This window comes from Megalops cyprinoides, chromosome 17, assembly GCF_013368585.1.
Source record: "Megalops cyprinoides isolate fMegCyp1 chromosome 17, fMegCyp1.pri, whole genome shotgun sequence".
Lineage (NCBI taxonomy): Eukaryota > Metazoa > Chordata > Actinopteri > Elopiformes > Megalopidae > Megalops > Megalops cyprinoides.
This window is the reverse complement of record NC_050599.1, coordinates 8,049,619-8,066,660: the sequence shown is the minus strand read 5'-3', so window position 1 is coordinate 8,066,660 and position 17,042 is coordinate 8,049,619. Positions and strand designations below refer to the sequence as shown.

The 17,042-nt window shown below is 41.1% G+C and overlaps 1 protein-coding gene across 1 annotated transcript; it reads left to right on the top strand.

The window, feature by feature from the left end:
• Nucleotides 1-1,006: 1,006 nt before the first annotated feature.
• slc35f6 (solute carrier family 35 member F6) lies at nucleotides 1,007-8,014 on the top strand. Its single transcript, XM_036550105.1, has 6 exons — nucleotides 1,007-1,219; nucleotides 3,763-3,835; nucleotides 4,314-4,485; nucleotides 4,856-5,068; nucleotides 5,176-5,286; nucleotides 6,058-8,014. The coding sequence occupies exons 1-6, from the start codon at nucleotides 1,143-1,145 to the stop codon at nucleotides 6,528-6,530; spliced, it is 1,119 nt and encodes a 372-aa protein (XP_036405998.1). The 5' UTR covers nucleotides 1,007-1,142; the 3' UTR covers nucleotides 6,531-8,014.
• Nucleotides 8,015-17,042: the final 9,028 nt, after the last annotated feature.

The window sequence follows — 17,042 nt, the reverse complement described above, 5'->3', positions numbered from 1 at the left end:
GTCCTGACAACAAGGCACCTGGTTTCGGGTAGTGTTTTTTTTTTTTGGAAAGACACGGTCCTTTTGAGAACATATGATGCTGTTCTTTTCGAAACAGTTAATGTAATAAGCCTATTTTGAATTTATGATGGAAAACATATTACACTCTTTTTCTGTTGAATCATGTTGATGCTAAAATGTAAAGGGTATAAATGTTGAATTAGGACGCTGAAGCTACAGAATTAGCGTGACATGAACAAATTCACTCCACTAAAATGCAATGCAAAAAGACTACAAGAAACGCCGGCCCCTGCAAACACAGACAGCAACTATTCCGCACGTTTAAATCCAAGATAAAAAAAAAAAATACTTTGCTTTGTCTCAGACACTATGAATATGCATGGTCTGCAAAAACACAATAGCCCTTAAGAATTGTGCATTGTTTCAATTAATTGCCGTTCATTTCCTCTGTTCTTTGTTTTTTTTTCCCTCAGCGATCGCAGCGACAGGCGAAAACAAAGGAGCTGGAATTTCAGGGGTTAAAAGGTTTTTTTTTTTTGTAAAAAGTAATTCAGCACGCTGAATTGCATCAACATATTTCAGAAACACATCTATTGATGTCTTGAATCTTTCCTCGAATTGTGGCTAACAGACTCGTGTCAGCTTTAACACGAGGGGAATATTCAATTCCTCAATGTGGGTACCTCACTGTACCACATCCAGTACAGACAATGTGACTTTACTGAGACGCGCAGTAGCTGGCATGTTCACCGCCAGGAACTAAATGTATCTTCCTTGTCGGTCAACCTTTAGCGGTAAAGAAGGCACGCTCCCTGGAGTTGCGCCCGGTTCGCCGCTGAAGCAACTCATGCACCCCTAAACCGAGTGAGAGACCAAGATAAAAGACAGACAATTTTCTGTGAATGAAATATGAAATAGCGGGAAACCGGTTCGTTTGAGGGAACAGTTAGAGGTCCATCAGAATCTGGGCAGTGTCCTATTCGAAAGTTCAGAGGCTGCGTACCGAGTCAGCTGACTCCAGCAGTCATGTGATAGAGCAGGAAGGCGTAGAAACGGGGTATACAGAAGCGGAGATCGAGGATTCGACCTGAGTCAAAATCACATATGTACAGCTAGTTGTTGTTAACACACTCACATTCAACATGGCTTGGACGAAATATCAACTTTTGCTCGCCGCAATGATGCTCACAACGGGGTCCATCAACACGTTATCCGCAAAGTAAGTGTTCGGTGTGTTAATGTTTTTGCGAAGTCAGTTCTCTCTCTATGCACTCAGTGGTTATTCACCATTTGGAATGTATATTTACTGTCCTCTTTCTCTGTTCGTGAGAGAGACAATTTACGAAACCCTTTTTACCCTAGAAAAGGATGATCAGACAATGTCATCTTATCTGTAAAGTCATTAATCAGACGAAGTTCAGTTATTTAACTTTGATCTCTCGTAGTCAACACTTACGAGTCAGTTATTTGGAAGACGTGTTGAAGGAAATTCCGATGGAAGAGGTTGTTATAACTGACTTACTAGTAGCAGTAGTGGTAGTAATTGGAGTAGCATCTTTATTTAGGGACAACTGTGACAGTGAATACTATCTTGTATCACTGTTATACTTTTAATGGCGAAGTTGCAGTAGGCAGTAGCCTACTAGGTTGTGCTTTTTGATAACAATGCTGCTCGGAAACCACACAGATTGCTTCATTCATTGATCTTTAAAGCATGCTGGGGTCTCTGCCTACTCATGAAACTCAGATGATCCACATTCTTTATGTAAAAGGAATCTACACTGTATTGGCTATGGCGCAAATTCACAGATTGTTAACGCGTTTAGGTGGCTCGTTATTTCCCCAGTCCGACTTAACCTGACGATGTACATGGACGGGTTCCAAGTGTGAATCTGCGCGGCTTTGCGCTCCACGGCACAACGCAGCCCTGAAAGTTCACGTGCTGCAGCGTCACCAATATCCCGCAAGTCTAGTCATGCCATCGAATACCATCGTGCGCAAAAACAGTGCCGCATCAGCGATTTTAAAAACTTGTGACAGTGAATCAGGCTTTTTGTCGCACCACTCCCACAGGTTCATCAAAGGTATACCTGTTACTTTTAAGACATGAAGACGTCAGGTTGCATAATTTTTTAAATTGCTCCCAAAATCTGTTTTATTCAGTCCATCCCAATATGTGATGAAAGTGAGTACTGAAAATGCTGACATTTGCTTATCAAGAATTCAATAAAAAAAAAGGGCGAAGTGCCTTATATGAATAAGTTATCTTGCCACAATTAATCATTCCAGATACATATTTTGTGTGCACTTGTGTATGGACCGTGTACATGAACACATTGATTCCCTTCAGGCTTCCATTGTGACGCTAGGTAAAGCACTAGCACCTTTTACTGCCTCAGGATCCATGGAGGCTTAACCATGTGAGTGGCTGTATTTTTAGACCCACTTAACATTTTGTTCACGGAGGTTGACATCATTGCTTTCCTTTGGTTTCACTTCAGCATGTCCCGATTCAGGCTAATTTCTCTAATCTCTCACTGCTCAGCTTGCTGGTTGTCATATTTATTACTGTTCTCGTGTTGCCCGCAAAATGATACAAACATGTTTTTCTAGTGTAGTGTTTCAGCCTGTCTGGATGTCAGCTGAGACAACTGACTGAGTTCTCAGGCTTCACTGACAAAAGCACAACACACAAGCGTGGTACCTGCAGAACCGCCGCATCACATGTCAGTATCGCTGGGTCTGCTTCAGAGTAGAGTTCACATTCCTCCCTTCACCGAGAGGTTAAACATTACTTCAGTTTTCTTGCAACAGAGCTGAACGTATCGGTCCCTAGTGGGAGCTGATCAAACAGATGGATATGGATTACTCAAGTCTTCCTGTGGATTCTCCTCATCCTGAAGCGTAAACAGTCTCTTGACCTTTGTCTAGTTTTTCTGTCAGGAAATATGGAGAGTTCCGTTTTCACTAAAGGTAATGCATACTGACTCAAATGGGGAGAGGAAGTTGCAGGTTCTCCGAGTTGTGATTGATTTGTAGTTTGGATAATTTGGTGTGGCCTGCAACAACATGATCAAAATACCTCAGTGTTCAATAGGCATAATAAAGGAGTAAAAATTTACTCTGCAATGTGGCATGTTATTCGGCCACAGTAATAAAATGCATGAGGGCACATTGTGGTCACTTCCACTTCTGCACACTTTGCTCATATCTGATCCACCTAAACCACCAGCCACACTGTTCCTCTCTGGGAGCAGAGGTCAGATGAGAGAGGAAAGCTCGCATTTTAAACTCAGATTTAGATTATTAGGGACCATGCACTGAGAAGAAAAGACTGGTTACACGTGTAACATGAAATCTCTTGCGTTGTACCTGCTCCACTTGCAGTCCTGATCCACTGCCTGTGTTTCCTCAGGGCTACACTTCAAGCTTTGTCTAGTGGTGAGGAGTAGGGCTTGTAACCAGAAGGCTGCAGGCTTGATTCCTAAATGGAGCATAGCTGTTGTACCATTGACCAAGGCACTTCAAAAATATTCAGGTGTACTGAATGGGTAACATGTCAAAATTGTAGCTTTGTAAGTCCCTCTGAACAAGAGCATCTGCTAAGTAAATGTAATGGCATGTCCACTTCTCCACTTTACATGTAATGTAATGCAATGGAATATCATGACATGACATGTTCCTGATGATATACAGATACTGATTTTTTTTTTCTCCCCAAGTCAGCTAAAAGAGTTAACTTTTTTTTTTGTTGCCTTTCAGATGGGCGGACAACTTCTCCGCACCCGGATGCCATGATTCAACTTCACACACGTTTTCCCACCCTTTCTTACAGGTACCGTCACCTTTGTTGAGGTGCCCTGTCACCTGTTGAGAGACTGTCTGTGTTTTAGGGTGACATTAAAGATCAGCGAATCTGTGCAAAATTTGGTGTGGCATGACATTTTAAAACACAGCTGCTAATCTTTGAGTATGATGGAGATCTTGCTAATGTAATACCAGTACTTTCTGTTTCTGTTTCATTATTATATCTTTTTTGAATCAGAGGGATCCTGAAAAACTGCATTCAGTTGAATGAAAATATTCAGTGGTAGAAAGTGTAACCTACCGTTGAAAGTGTTTGGCCCAATGCACCAATCACAGAAGGCTTTTCCAAGGTTTTCCAGTTTCTGTACTGGCCAACCAAACACATTCCCTTGGTTTTACGTTCTCATCCTTTACAAACAAGCTTCAGTGCCATTTGAAAAAGAGAGAAATTCAGCGTTCATGTCGTCTTCCTCAGCGGTGAGTTGGATTTGTGTTTCTCCACACAGGCTGTGGGCATGTTCCTGGGAGAGCTCAGCTGCCTGGTCGTCTTCTACATCATGCTCTGTCATGACAGACGGAGGCCAGAGCCCAAAATAAACCAAGGCCAGAGCTTCAACCCCCTCCTCTTCCTCCCGCCCGCCCTCTGCGACATGACAGCCACCTCCATCATGTATGTCGGTACGTTGCGGTGACGTCTCCTCGTTTGGTGTGACTCAGAATGGATCCTCCTACTGAAGCAGAGCAGGATTCTGTATATCAGTGGCATGGCACTGTGGGACAGCTTGTAACCAGAAGGGTGCAGGTTTGATTCCTAGTCTGAGCACTGGTGTTGAGAATCATTGAGTGATTGTTTCAGTAAATACCCAACTGTATAAGTGTACTGTATGGAAAAAAGTTAGCTAAATAAGTCACTGAAATAAGGATGTCTGCCACGCAAATAACTGAATAATCCTCACAATCTTCAAAAGAAGTTTGGGTTAATGTTTGGCTTTGGCCCAGCTCCACATTGGCACCCATAATCCTAACGCAGGTTCTCTTCCTTTCCCAGCTCTGAACATGACCAGTGCTTCCAGCTTCCAGATGTTGCGAGGGGCAGTCATCATTTTCACAGGCCTGCTGTCAGTGGCCTTCCTGGGGCGCCGCCTAGAGGCCAGCCAGTGGATCGGCATCCTCATCACCATCCTGGGCCTTGTGGTGGTGGGGCTGGCCGACTTTGTGAGCGGCAACCACGACACCCACAAGCTCAGCGACGTCATCACAGGTTTGACACCAAGGGAGAGCGCGGGCGGAGGGGAAATTTGGGCTTATCCGACGCGCTGAGTGGCAAACCGAGCCAACTGAGAGTGTTTGTCCCCTTTGAACTTTCAGGCGACTTGCTGATCGTCATGGCTCAGATCATTGCCGCGGTGCAGATGGTCCTGGAGGAGAAGTTTGTCTATAAGCATGACGTCCATCCTCTGCGGGCCGTGGGCACTGAAGGTGGGTTAGGGAGGTGCATTTCAACTAGTCTCATATCCAAATGTTCTACAATCAAATCCCACTTTTCCTTATCAAGCACTTTATGACAGTCCAGTTCTTTCTGGGTACACAGTGACTCATTATAGCAAGGTCAGTTCAGTCACTTTCAGACAGGAAAATTATTTATAATTATTGTAATTATTATAGTCATTTATAATTATTATTGTCAGTGATGTTATTTCATGCAGCGTTCATAGTCTTACCTTCATTAAAATTACTGAGTATTAATACCACAGATTTTTCATATCATACACTTAAATACTGGCCCAGCTATCAGTAATGTCAGCACTGAATATTTGCCTAATCAATTCAATCTCAGTTTACTATTGGAGGTACATCTCCTACTTTCACTTTCAGTATAGAATCAGTGAGAGATACAGGTATACGATGTGCTCATTTTGTCATACACTCTGTTTTGAGTGAGGCTATTCTATACATGGCATTACATTGCCAGTTAAACATGGAAGCGTTTTACATCTTGAATACAGTGCAAAAATTCTGAAATTCTGAAGATGAACTAAGGTTGTATGGTTCTTTACATGATGTGCATTTAAAAGGGGATGCTGAAGCTAGTTACACACTATGTAACTGTATAAATGTATATTGTTTTGTCATGCACATGACAGTATCTGCATGAATTGAAAGTGGGATGCTAAAGGCACTTGCATAAATAGGGTTTTGTGATGCACGCTGAACGCATTAAAAGCAGCACCTTCTGTGTCTCGGCTCCAGGTTTCTTTGGCTTTGTGATCCTCTCGATCTTGCTGATCCCCATGTTCTACATCCCGGTGGGCAGCTTCAGCAACAACCCGCGGCAGGTGCTGGAGGACGCGCTGGACGCCTTCTGCCAGATCGGCCACCAGCCCATGATTGTGCTGGCCCTGCTGGGCAACACGGTCAGCATCGCCTTCTTCAACTTCGCCGGCATCAGCGTCACCAAGGAGATCAGCGCCACTACGCGCATGGTGCTGGACAGCCTGCGCACGGTGGTCATCTGGGCCGTCAGCCTGGCCGTGGGCTGGGAGCAGTTCCACGGCCTCCAGGTGCTTGGCTTCATCATCCTGCTGATAGGAGCTGCCCTCTACAATGGACTCCACCGCCCCCTGCTGGACAAGCTGCCCTGCTGGGTCCAGGGTGAGGCAGACAGCGGTGAGAGGGAAGGACTCCTGTCCGCCGGCCGGGGCTCTGTTAACGAGGCTAGCTAGGAATTTTGCCCCGCGGCGTGATGCCGGACGCACACGAGCGTCTCCGTAGATATGTTTTTATTGTTGGTTTTTGACATTACTGTGTTTCGGGTCCCCATCGTGTTTTGCGATAATGTTATTCTCTGCCATTGCAGTACTGATTCCGCAAGACACCTGCGTTTCCACAGGTGTAGCAGGAGACTAGGAGGGACACTTTCTCCTTTTTGATGTTTTTAGAAGTAGGGGAGGGATGGACGAAAAGCTGCTGTCGTTTTTGTTTTAATTCACTTCTACAGAAAGCACAACACTTGTGAACCCTGTACCTCAAGAGGGTAACATTATTTCAAAAGCGGTCCCAACACTGGTCTTATGTTTATACAGGTAAATGGTATGTGGGTACTTTTTTAAACATTCGTGTTTTTAATCTAGTTTCTGTTGGAACTGACCTCCTGTTTGTTTTGGTCCGTGCCTTTTCAATTTGCCATTTAGGTTTTGCTTTTGTTTTTAAACCAGTCCTTTTGTGTTAAGTGCCAACTACTATTTCTCTCCTTAAAATCAACTAGTAGGTTTGAAAAGTGGTGTTCACGGATACCACCTGTGTTCTGTGGCATTGCATGATTCAAAGTTTCATAGGTTTGTGCAATCTTGCTTGTAATTGTATTATGTCCACATTTGTGTGAGGGAAATCTTGTGTTTAACCTGTGCATCACTGGCGAGGTGCACTGAGCTAAATTGTGGCAAAATTCAAGTTGCCGTTCAAATTCGCCTTCATTCTGTTGACCTCAGGATTTTGGAAAGGTTCTCTTTTTAAATTTTTGAGCCATGATTTTATGGGTGGCAATATTAGCAGACATCAGGACATGCGCACATACAGATCTTGTGAAGGAAAAAAGAATAATCACTGAAGTAATTGTATGATGGACTTGCATTTTTGTTTTAAATTTGGAGCAAAGGAGAGCAATTCTGGTTGACTACCCTTTTGCTTCAGGTGTTGTATTGTCCTTTAGCCAGGGATTTGGACCTGATATATCTGACTTGCTCTTCTTGTGATGATTTTAATTTGTGGGACCTGAGGTGACTATGGAACTCCTCTTGGCCAGAAGTATCTACTAGAAGTATTTAACTTTCATGGGAATTAACCTGGACAACCTTAATTACTGAACCATAACATAGCTTTCTGTGTAGGCCAGGAAGCTTACCCAATAAGCATGGCTTGTAACAGGTTGTACAATTGATTTGATTAAATTTTTTTGGACTGACAATTACCAGATGTGTAACTCTTTTGATATTGATTTGTAATATTGACCAGACCCAGTCACACCTCAGTACAAGTCAAAATGAAACATTTAATCATGCTCTGGACATGTGGAAGGGTTCCCACGGTCTTGGAAAATCAATATTTTTTCCCTTCAATATTCTTTCCCTAGATTTAGGCAAATTTTCATGACAAAAAAATGCATCCACCATTCTCGCTTAATCATTGCCATACAACATTTACTATGAAGCCCAGCAATGTCAATAGAGTGATACTCTAAATACACTGGCTACCTCACTGGTTTTTACACTGAGCACACTCAGTGTCACTAATGACTGGTATTCACTGCTAAAATCACATGAAAGTGTGTGCTGTGCAAGTGCATAGCATCTCCAAGCATTTACCTTGCAATTCCATTGTTTAAGTAGGTCGGCTTCACTGGAATTTTGACTGTTCCAGAAAAAAACTGTGACACTGATCTTTAAAACATCACAGAAAATAGAACTCTTTATGGGGACCCTCATTCATTCATTCACAGAATTGGATGCATACTCACAATTTTTTAAGCATCAAAAGCATTGATTGACCAGTCAATCATTTCATTTTAAATGGGATTCGCCAGTAGCATTTCAGTGTGCCTCAAATGAACCCTATAGCTGATGCTGGATGGGCACAGTGAGGGGCCTGTTCAATCTAACTGCTGAGTGCTTTCTTAATTGCAATGTTATTTTTATAGAACAAAAAAGTCTTTCATTCGAAATGCAATTTTTCATGAATTGTAATGATCACTGGACTCAATGGCATGCAAGTTTTGAGAAAAAAACTTGATTGTATTGAATTTGTTTCCTTTTGCTCACCTTTTCAAGTCAGAAAATTAGGTGGTGAGGATTAATTGAAATTATGTTGACTGGTTTGTTAAGGAAATAATGTAACACAAAAGATTACTTCCCAATGAAGTGCCCGATTTATTTGCAGTACTACAGATGTGCCACAGGGGGGTGATAAGGAGCCTGGGTATGAAAAAGCATGGAGATGATAAGGAGTTAGAAAGGAAAGTTTTATGACAAACTTTAAGCTGGCTTGAAAAAGCCTAGCATGGTAGTAGCTAATAGTTATGTGCTTTGCTGGAGAGATGGGCTGTATCTGTGGCTGTTGTAGCAGGCCCATTGTGACATCAGCTGCATGTGTTAGAATGTCCTGATTCTGAACGTTCTGTTGTTCGTTAACAGTAAGATTTCTGATGTGAAATATCCCATATCTTATTAAAATTTTAGATATTGATGCTAAAACACAAGCAACGCAATCCCATACCAGCTGAAGGTACTGGCCAGGTTTTGTCAGTGTAGCTAAAAAGCTGTTTGAGGAGATGTGTACAGAAAATTAAATGAGATAATAAAATTAAGATGGCTTTTTCAAGCCAAGGTAATAATCCACTGAGAAAGTAGCAGAAGTAGCGATGAGTCTTCATTACCAACCAATACCACTGATCGGTTAGGCTCATGTGAATTAAGACAATTCTGGCCAACCACCTTTCTCTAGGACAAACAGCCAATCCCTCCAGAAAACCGAACAAGGATACAAGCCCTCTTCTTTACCACAGCGGCATACTCCTGGCCCCTAATGAATTTGTCTGCCAGTGAGTTAAATAGGTCCCCTAGTGGAGGAAGTATGTATTACACACATCATCACATTATGCACTCACCAAATGTTAAACTGTCACTATTATTGTAAGTTCACCATGAGTGAATTTTAGGAAGACTGAATACCATAACATTAAATACCACCATACATAGCAACAACTTTTGTATGTCTTACTATTTGGATAACATGCCGCCATGTGTTTTCTCAAACTGAAAATGTCCAATACTTACTGATTTTAGGTTTATTTGTCGATGAAGTCGGCATGACCATGTAAGCTGCCACAAAGTGTGAACATTCATTTGCTAAGCAAGAAAGCAGGCTTCAAAGTATATTAATCCTAGGGAGTCCAAGACTTGAAAATGTAGCAAGATACACAGGTATATCCCAAAAAACAACACAGAACACAGAGCCTAACCTTGAAAAGGTTTTTGTATTTATAACAGTGGGCCAGAAATTTATCCCTTTGGGACTCTACAAGTAAGCAGTTTGACTCTGAAGACATAAGAAGTGGTTGTAGAGATTCACCCATTGCAATGTGGTGCAAGTTATTCTTAGTCTATCCTTACTGGGAATTGTTGTTTACCTTGTCTTAATTCTTAATGAATTTGGGAAGTTTGGCAAGAAATGCATAAGATGAAAGTATTAACAATGATTCCAGATTTTGAACTGATGAAGCTCACGATGACAAGTGAGGTTCAAGCAAAGTCCAGAACTAGGGAAAAGTCCTCATTTGTAAAAAGGCCCCCAGATTGACAGTGTGGTGCAGGTGTCTCCCATCACGTGTCATCAACACCATTGGCAGCTAATCTGTGAGCCAAATGGTCATCCTCTGTGCTCGCACACTCTGTGCTAATTAAGTTAAAAGGTAAAAAAAAGAAAAAGCATCTTTCTTCAATTACTCAGATGGAAGGAATCTGAGGGCAAAGTGAGGGGTCTCACATGGGTTGGCTTTGGCCATCTGAAAACGCAAAATGAACTCTGCTGCCACCCCCCCCCCCCCACACACACACACCCAGAATTGCATGATATAATTACAGAAAAAAACTCCCTTGTGCAGATACAACGATTGTGGCAATATAGGAATAACAGAGCACTTACGTTAAGCGAAACACAGCTCTGCACTGCATCAGCACTTAAAGTCTCAAGTGGACATTTGCATCCCCCGATAGAGTCAGACACAGCTGGGCCCTCAATATGAGACCATACAAATAAAATGCGGTCTAAAGTAAACAATAGAAAATTCCTTCATATCGTAAATTATTTGTGTTTGACAGTATTCTGGTTTTTTTTTTTTTTTACTTTGCAGATATCCCCGACCAAAATGTGTGCCGTATCTCAACTGGTCAGCTCCCTCGGGGCTCTTGTTGTCCTGGGAACATGTCCAGGGTTCAATCCTGGACAATCTCACACTCACCACTTTAAACATATTTCAATCTGTTTCTGCAGTTATTTTTTTTTTCTTCTTTTCTATTCTAGAGGAAATGCAATCTAGGTTGAGACATTTTTCAGAGGAAGCGCACATGGTCGAGCTCTTTGCGACAAGTGACCTTGCTTGCGGGTTAAGTGCTTGTGCTCGGATTATAGCTGACGAGGGGTTATCCACATGCCTCGCCTTGCAAACAGGAAACTATCAAGTCTTAAAGGTGATAATCTGTTTTGACATCTGCGCAGTTATAATGCAGAAAAGTAAGCCTTACAACAGGTCACATACAAGGCATTCCATGTATAAGAAACTCCATGCATAAGAAATGCTAATGTAAGAGTACACTGAATATAGTGATCAAAAACACTGTGACAAAATCATTCCCGACACTCATGCTGTTCAAGTACTCAGCTTGTAAAAATCAAGAAATGTACTTACGAGATTCACACAGGACTCACTTGTATGTTATAGAACACTCAGTCCAGTTAAATGGCACATAAAAGCCACTTATTATTTTAACATAATCTTGCGCTAAAAGGATGCAGCTGTGAAGTTGGGCACTCCATTGCCGACGCCATCCAAGATTGTAAAAGACCATCATGAACATCTTGAGGAATGAAGGGAAAAATGAACATGAATCAGACAGACACCTTGGCACCCTCCACAGCGGCCTGGATCTGGATAGATGTGATTCTTCAGAATGGATTGCACAGTGCAACAATATCGAGTCTATTTGGGGATCACAAGGAGCTCACGACAGACACACATACAAACACTCCAGTCCAGAGACTGCTAGTTAACATCTGTGATTACAGGCATTCAAGGTAATTGTTTTTTCTGATGCAGAATATACATAAAGTCTTGAAAATTGACAAATTTTATAACTCCTAATATCACAAAGCTGCTTATATGACTTGAAGTTACCAGCGTAAATTCTACCACAGACTTCCCTTCTCATATATGCAAACATATAGTTACAGATGTCCTTAGCATCTTTGTGGATCCAAAGACCACTACCCAATACTATATCACACAACAAAATGTGTAACTCCTTTTGCTTTACAAACACAAAGTGCTGTCTATCAGAAGTACGCTACGGAGCCTAGGGATATGAATATAGGGTTGAAATCAATTGCAGTTATGTCAGCAGATTTGACAGTAGGGTATGGAGACTGCCCCAGTGCAACTGTGTGCTTTGTGACCAACCTGAGCCCTGGAATAGAGGAAAACATGACAGTAACCTGGTTCTGATCCAGCAGTGCCCTGCCAGAGTGGCTGTGATGCCTTGGGCAGGTGTTGTGGTACAGCTCTTTTAAGAAGACCATCAGTATGCATCCAGTGCAATCAAAATGTGTTGTTACTTGGTCATTAGCATTTTTTTGTCACTCATTTTAGGTAGCTGTTTAACAGTAGTTGTAAATGGAATGCCACTGTGGGATAGCATGGTTCACAAAGTCATGCATCTCATTGATTTATGAAGAAACTAAAAGGATCTAAATATGTCAGCATGTCAATTCAACTGAATTATATTCTTCTAAAAAGTGCCGTATTACTTCCAAATTTTCACTATTTGGAACAGGGAAATTCCCCATGGTTAATGAAGTGAAGGTCACGAAAGCTCAGAGAGAATTTGTGCTTTCATTAAAATAAGTTTTTAAAATTACCACAAGATGGCAATATTGTGACAAATTTTGGAGACATGCAGGAGCACTTCTATGGAGGTTTCTGAACTGTATGCTTGGAGCCAATCAGGTCCTGACAAGGCCATCTTTGGCTGGAACGAAGCCTTGCCTGCAAACCAAGCTAATTTGAAATGAAACCGAGGCATAAAGTAGTCGTTTAGCTTTTAGTAACTGTAAACTGTCCATGTGAAAGTAGGTGTGAATCTCTACAGCGCACACTGGATCGTCAAGAAAAACAACCACGTCATTGTAAATAACTTCTCTGAGCTCAAGGCATCTTGTGGGGGTATTTCGCTGGGCTGAAGCTGGATTTCAGCCATTTGCAGACCTCCAGTTTACAGACATAGCAGGTTTAGCACAAACTAATACCATACACCACCATACTGTATATGGCATCAGTTTGTAGTAACACCATACTGTGTATCCATGCAGCTTGTGTAAACATGCAAAGTAATTTCCTGCTCATATCTATGTTTCATGCCCATTTAAGGGTAGTATATTCAAATGACTCATTTGGAGGCAACCTGGCTTGCTGGAAGGTTTTTATTTTTATTTAGCATAAACAGTCAAGCAATGCATGGAATATGTCACTCTTGGGGTTTTCCTTTTCTCCCTGAATATAATGTTTCTGACATCCCATGTCCCTCGAGATGCGATCCAGATATGTGAAACTGCATCACGTTATGCTCCGACACAAGATTATTTAAAGGTAAACTGTACATTTAATTTCTACAATAATTTTTAGGCAAAAAAAGCTAAAGCTAATGGTAGACTGCAATTAAGTCCAAACTTTGACAGATAGACAGATTAAAAAGAACACATGCCTTTTACACTATACACAGCATGCCACCTTGTCTGGGTGTCTGGCATAAGAATCGATACGTCATGCATGCCCCTAGTGGCCAACCAAAACAAGCACCATGTTCTCACTGGCAACATTCAAACCGCATTCAGTGCTCTTGCATACTGTGGAGCCATTTGCAATGGCCACTTGCTTGACAGAGAAGCACTCCGGCTTGACAGAGAAGCACTCGCAAATGTCAGCTTGCACATGTCAGGATGTGTGCAGCATCCTCTTTTGACTGTTCAGAGGCCCAAGGCAACACTGGGCAGCAGTGTAGCATTGTGGTAAGTCCTGTAAACCAAAAGGTTGTCCCACCGAGGGAAATGCTGTTACACTCTTGGGCAAGTAGCTTAATCCATAATTGCCTCAGTAAATTTCCACCTGTATAAATGGATAAAACTGTAATCTATGTAAGTCGCTCTGGATAAGTTCGTCTGCTAAGTGACAATATATTGTAATGTAATGTAATGCATGCTATTTGCATTCATCTGTGCAGGAGATAGCTTCACAGCATAGAGACCATGGTAGCTGGGGTAAAGGAAACAACCATGCTGCCACTCTTCCACATTATTTTGCGTACGCACCTGATGAGTGTTTTTTTTTTTTTTTACTGCTGCCATTCTTGAGCTATTCCTACATCTATTAGCTGGGCTGGCAGCAATGTAATTACACACACATTAGAGTGCCATTTGATAATAAAAAGCTCATTTGAAGTGACTTGAAATCTGCTCATCTGAGAAAAACAAATGGTTTGATGCTGGGTCATTTGCTCCCAAATATCCTGTATTGTACAGTGCACTTTCTTTCGCTTAGCACCACATCTGAGGACCCCGGAGTAGCACACCCACAGAATGTCTACTTTAATGAACACCTGGATGGAGCTACTATAGCTTATTACTAAGGAGACTGCTGCACTTTCATGCAGTCAGGAAAGCACCATTCCTTATAATACAACTCAGGAATAATAAAAACAGCAATGTTTTTCCCATACCAATCCCCACTGTTAGACCGTTTCTCACAGCGAGGCAATATAACTAAATTCAAAGGCCATTCTTCTACAGCGCTGTTTACTTACGGGAGGCGTGTGTGAACAACAACATCCTGATTCTTCATTCCACAAAGGCGCACAAAAACCACGCCCATTTCCACTCGGCAGACCCTGGCCCTCCCGAGTATCATATCTGAAAGTGAGCTGCGACAGACCGGCCCCAGCTCAGGCACAAAAAATACCTGGAGGCAGCACGGACAAACCCACAGCCACATGTAGGTGTAGAGAGGCCCGGGCCAGTGTAAACACATCAAACACGCTGCTGAAGGATCATCATCACCTGGAACTGCTCTTCCTCACAAGTTACTTGTTTACACATTATGGTTAAAATAAACAGGGATTAAACATTTACAAGAATTTAAGTTCCAGACTTGAACAAATTAAACACATGAACAAATCCCTCCTGAACAGTTTTATATAGGAAATGAATGGAAGAAGGAACAGGAGAGATGCTTGATCCCGTTTCCTGAGGCTGCAATCATTCAGTGGTTTTACACATGTACTTTACTTAGGAGAACTGTAAAGAAACCATACATGAACTTGTGTGAGGAAACTGAGACACAAATTATACATTTATAAATTGAAATGATACATTTCTGCAAACAAATTACATTTCATGTAAAACACTACTATGAATTCATAAAAGTACACATACGAATTTGGCAATAATGATAAAACATAATATATTTTTACATGTTCTGAAAAAAATTCCTTTACATTTGTGCTTTTCTACTTTAACATGATTAGTATTTTACATTTAAGCACATTTCCCTTGTGAAGTTTATGTCATAAATAATGCTACTTGGATTACTTTTCAGCCTTTTACTTTAAGTGTCAGCTTCACTTCATTAAGCAGCACTTAAAATTTCACTAAAACTAATGCAAAGGGCCCTCATTTTGGTAAGCAGATCATCAAATTGTACCAGAGTGAAATGCATTTTGACCAGTGTTTCCTCATGTGGAAGGTCAATGAGTCAAATTCATAACATTAGGAATGAAACGTAAGTCAAATGTATAGACACAGAATTCCCAGTATTGCAAGCCATAATTTAGATGATCCAATGTGCACAAAATGCCCATATCCTCAAATCATAAATGTGTTAATATTTTCTAATGTGTTTAAGAAGTGTTGAATAAATATTCAAAGGTCACTTTTTCACATTACAACAGTTTCAGGAGTGCAAATTCTTTTAAAATACTGGAGCATCATGCACATTAATTTGAACATTATTCCAAATTGGTTTTGATAAATTAATATCCTTTTACAGCTACCTTTGTGCATGACCCATCCAAGAAGCGCATATATATAAAATACACTCACTGTTTGGACAGTGCTACCACATCGACATAACAGGAATCCTTCAAGCTGGAGACCCTGTGCTGAAGAAGGCTTACTGAGCTAACAGACCCAGCCATTAACTTGACTTAATTGCTATTTCAGAGACCACAAATCCTGAGCGAAGAATTTTCAGTGAGCAATACAGCAAATGTTTTTCCTATACCATATTCTTTACACTGGTGTAAATAATTCGTCGGGCAGACAACAAGGTAGCACGTAGAGCTGAGGAGAAAAATGATCTGCAACGTGTTCAATCTCCATGAATTCCAACCTAAAGGAATCAGTGCTGAGCTAATGGCTGTTGCAGGAGCTGGATTGTCTTCATAAACTCACATCAGGCTGGTGCGTGTGATTTTGTGTTTATTTCTTGTATTAATCCCTTACTGAGGAGTACTCACTCACCCTGGCGCGCCTCTGAGTTTAATCTTCTGCTGTCCTTTCATTTATTTTTAATTTCAAAGTTAAGTGATGCTTTTTTAATACAAAATGTTTAGTGAATTTTTAGTTATCACTGAACCAGTAACACTAACTTAGTCAAAGTTAAGGGCAAGTCATCGGGACCATATTTATAGCAAGTTTGTGGCGGGTGATATTTCTTTGCTGTGCTGGCATGTCAGGTCAGAGGGGTCTTGTCAATACATAGTTTTCACTGTTGATTTATGTTTAAGATGAAATAATAAGCATGCTATTCTCTTAAATGTATGAATGAATGCCTTTTAAACAATGCACTTCCATGCCTGTAAGTCTGCCTCCCATTTAGGTTTTGATTGTCAGATTAATAGAGCATTATCAAAGTTCTTTCACATTTTCAAGACATTTTTGTTATTCTTTTTAATAATTGCTTTTTATAAGATGTCTAAACCTGTATGTTGTGCTCATATGCTCAATTCTTAACACTCCAATAATAAAAGCATTAAAAATAATTAGAAAGTAATAATAAACCTCCTGCATAGATATCAAATTGCTCTGCTAGATTACTCATTTATATTGTTTTTCCCCCCACGAAAGTCTGAGTACCCTGTCTGAAAAGACATGAAAAACTACCAAGGTATACACAGTATAAACAGCATTAATTGTAAAACCTGTGTTACCATTTCAGCGTAATGTTAATGTGAATGTTAATTTACTACAAGCATAGTAAGGAGATGTCCTTGTAAGATGACAATGTCCTAGCATACAAGAATATTAATTGTTATTATACTTATGGTGGCCATAGATCTCATTTGATTGTGGCAAGAAATATGTCTTCATCACTCATTCTGACACACACACACACACACGCACACGCACGTGCACACACA